The sequence below is a fragment of the Chaetodon auriga genome, chromosome 11, assembly GCF_051107435.1.
Source record: "Chaetodon auriga isolate fChaAug3 chromosome 11, fChaAug3.hap1, whole genome shotgun sequence".
NCBI classification, from domain to species: Eukaryota; Metazoa; Chordata; class Actinopteri; order Chaetodontiformes; family Chaetodontidae; genus Chaetodon; species Chaetodon auriga.
In genome coordinates, this window is record NC_135084.1 from 26,917,594 (window position 1) to 26,922,500 (window position 4,907).

The following is a 4,907-nucleotide window of genomic DNA, read 5'->3' on the forward strand; positions in this document are numbered from 1 at the left end:
GCAGCTGCATAATGTCGACTTGTTTTATTTATCAAAACGTGGCTTCAGCTAACACAGAGACAGAATGGAGGAGGCAGGAGGATCATGCACAGACTCCAGATGCGACAGGGAGAGTTATTAAAATGCTGGGAGCACAATGCTCTCTTTGGCAGGTGAAACGTCATGTACTGCTTTACTGACATCTAGTGGTGACCTGGATGAAGTGCAACATTAAGGGCAGGGTGAGCATTATTCAATTCAATTCAATTCAATTCAATTCAATATTCCTTTATTTGTCCCGTGAGAGAAAATTCCAGATTACAGCAGCATCAGTAGAGCAGATTAATATAAGAAGTGCACACAAATTAGAAACAACATCAGAATATATACAAAGAATGAGAATTTTTAAATAAAAATAAAAGAAAGAAATTGTAAAAAATTGTAGGAAATTGTAGATAGTATTTCCAGACTGTTATGTACATGTTTTTATTGTACAGTCTGACAGCTGCAGGGAGGAATGACCTGCGGTTCCGCTCTTTCACACACTTTGGATGTAGCATCCTGTCACTGATGGAGCTCCTCAGTGCAGTGAGTGTGTGTTGGAGGGGGTGGGAGTCATTGTCTGTCATGGAGGACAGCTTGGCTGTCATCCTCCTCAGTTACCACCACTGGTTACATAAGCTAAAGGAGGGATGTCAGAGTGGAAACTGGGCTGAGTTATGGCTGATAAACCCGCCATGGAAATGAATCTTAATATTTGTGACAAGATTCTTGAGATTTTTGGGATCAGTGCAGACTGAAGCCTCCATTCATGACAGCTTCAAATAATATAAGAAATATCTCAGACTCACTATGAACTCAGCTTCCATCTGTCAGTGATCCCAGCAAAGACTCCATGTCCTCCATGAGGGCGTCTGTCCATGGACACTCTGTCTGCATGTGGCTCCGTCTGTGTTTCTGTGCTGTGAACACAAACCTCTGGGACAATAAAGCCAAAATCTAATCTAATCCAACCAACATCAGACAATATTAATGCAGTGCAGGAGGTTTACACCTGCTCTGTGTCAGACGCACAGAATCACTTTGAGAATTTCTAGATTAAACAAAGCTCATAGACGCCATGTTTGAGTGAGCTTTTTCAGGAGGACGTGAGGCTGATACGTGACATTTATTACACATTAAATATCCACCAGTGAGCGCTGCTTTCAGCTCATGTGATGAAGCTTCCATCCTCATCACACATCAAGGTTTTATTTTCCCAGATTTTCTTTGCCTGGCTCTTAACCAGCAGAGCAACGCTGTCAGCAGACATGGAGTTCGTGGCAGGGACGTGTCTACAACAGGACTGAGGAGCAAAATGCTGCAACACCGAGGCAGAACAAAGACTTAACTGCATCAATGCTCAAATTAACAGGCTGCACATGAAGGCAACACGTAAATCCATGGTGGCGAGGCAGGCGGGGGGGCTCATTAACAGGCAGGTGTGTCAGCAGGTGGGGCTGATGTGGAACAAGGTGGGTGTGGAGTCATGTGACCGGGATTGGTGGGAATGCCTGAGGACGTGTGGCGGACAGGTGGAGAACAGCAGGTCTGGGTCTCAGAAATGCATGATGGGAGACTCGTTCAGGCTGGAGGCAGAGGTGGAGGAGCAGGCTGAGCAAAACAACGCTGCAACGCAAAGAACCAACCTGTGATTAGCCTGCTCCTCCTCAGCCTCTTCACCTCCTTCAGCCTGAACGAGTCTCACTTCAAACTGCTGCTGATATTCAGGTGGAAGGTTTTTCTGCAGATTCCTCCTTCAGGCTGATCTTCCTGTTGCACAAAGACGTGGAAACATGCAGAGGAAATGTGTGAAATGTTGGGTCGAATCCCGGCTGGGGTGAATCTGTTACAGCTGTGCAACGTGTGCAACATCTGTGTTTACTGTGCAATAACCCAAAGACACTGAATATTATTATTATTCATGTCTGCTCATTGAGCCAGTTTTCACACTCTTCAGTATATCATGGACAAAGCCTCTACAGTTCACTCTATTTTGTTCTACTTGCTGTTGGAACAAGAGAATTTCCCTGACGTGGGATCAGTAAAGTCTTATCTTTAAAGGAGGCCTCATACGAAGGGAATGAATTTACACAGTGGATGAATCAGAGGTCCTGGCAGGAAATGAATTTTGATTGGTCGTGGCTTGGCCTGTATGCAGTACCTGGAAACAGTGCTGCTGATCGACCTGCAGCAGATCACCTGAGTCTCAATGTGTCACCCATGTGGACAGAACATCAGTGGCATCATACAGTGTGTGCAGTGGCTGCGCAGATTCAGGTGAATTAGCACGTTGTATGAACTGCATGTGAGCGGGCTCTTATTGATCCGTGCAGATTGTATCGCTCGCTGATTCCTCCTCTGCACGATCGATAAAGTCATTATGATGCTCAGGCAGCAATTACAACCAGTGACAGTCACAGCCTCTGCAATATGACCAAAGCCTGTGTGTGTGTGTGTGTGATGGGGTTTCCCTCGGCAGACAGCAGGGGTCGGAGGATTATCATCTCTCCGCCTCTCTCGCTCTGGATTAGTTTTATCTTCAGGGTAATCTGGGTGTTACTGCGGTCTGACAGGACTGCGGCTCAGTCACAGCACAGATCAGCCTCATGAAGTCGACGCTCGTGTGGACTCAGACACTTAAAACAGACAGAAAAATCTGGATTTCCACTTTGTACAAATAAAGCTCTTATCGCTGCAGACAACAATGTGAAAGTGCCTGAATGAGACTTTCTGCTCTGACCGTCTTTGCACTTGATTTTAACAGGAGCTCAGCGTTTGCATTTCACTCAGACAGGTATGAAAATCCAGGTGTGAGCGTGTATCTGACACCTGGAGATGGATGATGATAGAAAACACCTCGGGGAAAGCACAGCTACATTTGGCAGCAGTGAAACAGGAAAAAGTGATATTCAGTATTTTCTCCTCCAATGATCTGATTTTACAAAGAAACTGAAGCACTGAAAGCTTTTGTCCTCGTCCATGTTTACATGAGTGCTGCAGTGATGAACATGATGAAAGCATGAATGAATGCAGTGGCAAGTTTAAATATTCACCCAAACATTTGTCGCTGCATCCCACATGTGAAATGTTAAAAACTGCCTCTGACTTCAGATCTGCACATCTGGAAACTGAAGTGTCACTAACAGAAAGTCTACTGCTTCTGAAATGCCCACTTTGTCCACTAGGTGTCCCTGTGTCTCTTCAGTACGACCTGAAATAAAAATATACATACAGGAAGTGTCTTATACAGAAACATGAGGACACTCAGGTGCACGCGTTCATTGACACTGTTCACTCTGACCTTCCTCAGTCCACCCCTGGAGGTGTCTTCTGCTCGTCTCGGGTCTCAGCTGATCGACTTTGTTCATGAACACTCTGACCAAGTCTCTCTGATTCTGAAGTTCCTTTATTGTTGTTGACATGAAAGCAGTGTTTTAATGCAAAATCATTTTATTTTCTAGAGTTTCATCCAGTTAAGGCTTTTAAGGTTTCTCTTTTCCATGTAAATGGTAGAAAAATGTTCATCCTACTGAAGGCACATCACCAAAAACACCAGCGATTAGCCAGCACCTACGCAGATTCAGGCATGATTATTACTGCAGAGAAAGCCAGCGCGCGCACACACACACACGTTCGGTTTAATTATAATTCATATTCGAGTATTGATTTATGTTGGTATCTTTTCTCAATACAAATCGTTTGGTTAGTGTCAATCAGATGGCGGAAAAGATCAATCCTGCATGAAAATTTAGAGGGTAATTGGCAATTTACTCTTTTGTTTCCTGCCTCTCTCTCTCACACACACACACACACACACACACACACACACACACACACACACACGCGCACGCTCAGGCCCATCTAACCCTTTCACCACGGCTGAACCTCTTTTTCAGAGACAAACTTCCCGTGTGGTTCGGCGGCTCCGGCCGGCAGCAGCGCCAGGTAGACCGGAGTTTCAGCGCCCTCGTCTGGTGACTTGGGGGCTTTGGGGCCGGCCATGTCGGTGCGCACCCACCCAGGACAGCAGGCGTTCAGCAAGATCTGTGCAGAGAAGCACACGGGCGACAGAGACATGTGTGAGCAACAAGGCTGCAGACAAACACATAAAACCCTTCATCTGTGATTTGTTCATGGTGACGCCGTCTGACCTCCCCGAGGTCGTGACCAGCACGGCGATTCAACGTGCATGAAGACACCACGCACAAGAGACACCAGGCGAAACAACAAAAAGAGACATCAGGTGAAACAAAGAGACATCAGGTGAAACAAAGAGACATCAGGTGAAACAAAGAGACATCAGGAGAAACAAAGAGACACCAGGAGAAACAAAGAGACATCAGAAGAAACAATGAGACATCAGAAGAAACAAAGAGACACCAGGAGAAACAAAGAGACACCAGGAGAAACAAAGAGACACCAGACGAAACAAAGAGACATCAGGTGAAACAAAGAGACACCAGGAGAAACAAAGAGACATCAGAAGAAACAAAGAGACACCAGGTGAAACAAAGAGACATCAGGAGAAACAAAGAGACATCAGGAGAAACAAAGAGACATCAGGAGAAACAAAGAGACATCAGGGGAAACAAAGAGACATCAGGGGAAACAAAGAGACATCAGGAGAAACAAAGAGACACCAGGAGAAACAAAGAGACACCAGGAGAAACAAAAAGACACCAGGAGAAACAAAGAGACATCAGGAGAAACAAAGAGACATCAGGAGAAACAAAGAGACACCAGGGGAAACAAAGAGACACCAGGGGAAACAAAGAGACATCAGGAGAAACAAAGAGACATCAGGTGAAACAAAGAGACACCAGGGGAAACAAAGAGACATCAGGAGAAACAAAGAGACACCAGGTGAAACAAAGAGACACCAGGGG

At 45.4% G+C, this 4,907-nt stretch overlaps 1 protein-coding gene across 2 annotated transcripts in view; it reads right to left on the reverse strand.

Annotated features, from left to right (window-relative positions):
• Positions 1–3,409: 3,409 nt before the first annotated feature.
• The window catches only part of cbr1 (carbonyl reductase 1), a 6,465-nt gene continuing 4,967 nt past the window's right edge, over positions 3,410–4,907 (reverse strand). For both annotated transcript variants that reach the window (XM_076742608.1, XM_076742609.1), the window contains exon 7: positions 3,410–4,065. In XM_076742608.1, coding sequence (XP_076598723.1) covers positions 3,892–4,065 — 174 coding nt within the window. In that variant the 3' untranslated portion in view covers positions 3,410–3,891. The remainder of the gene's footprint in view (positions 4,066–4,907) is intronic.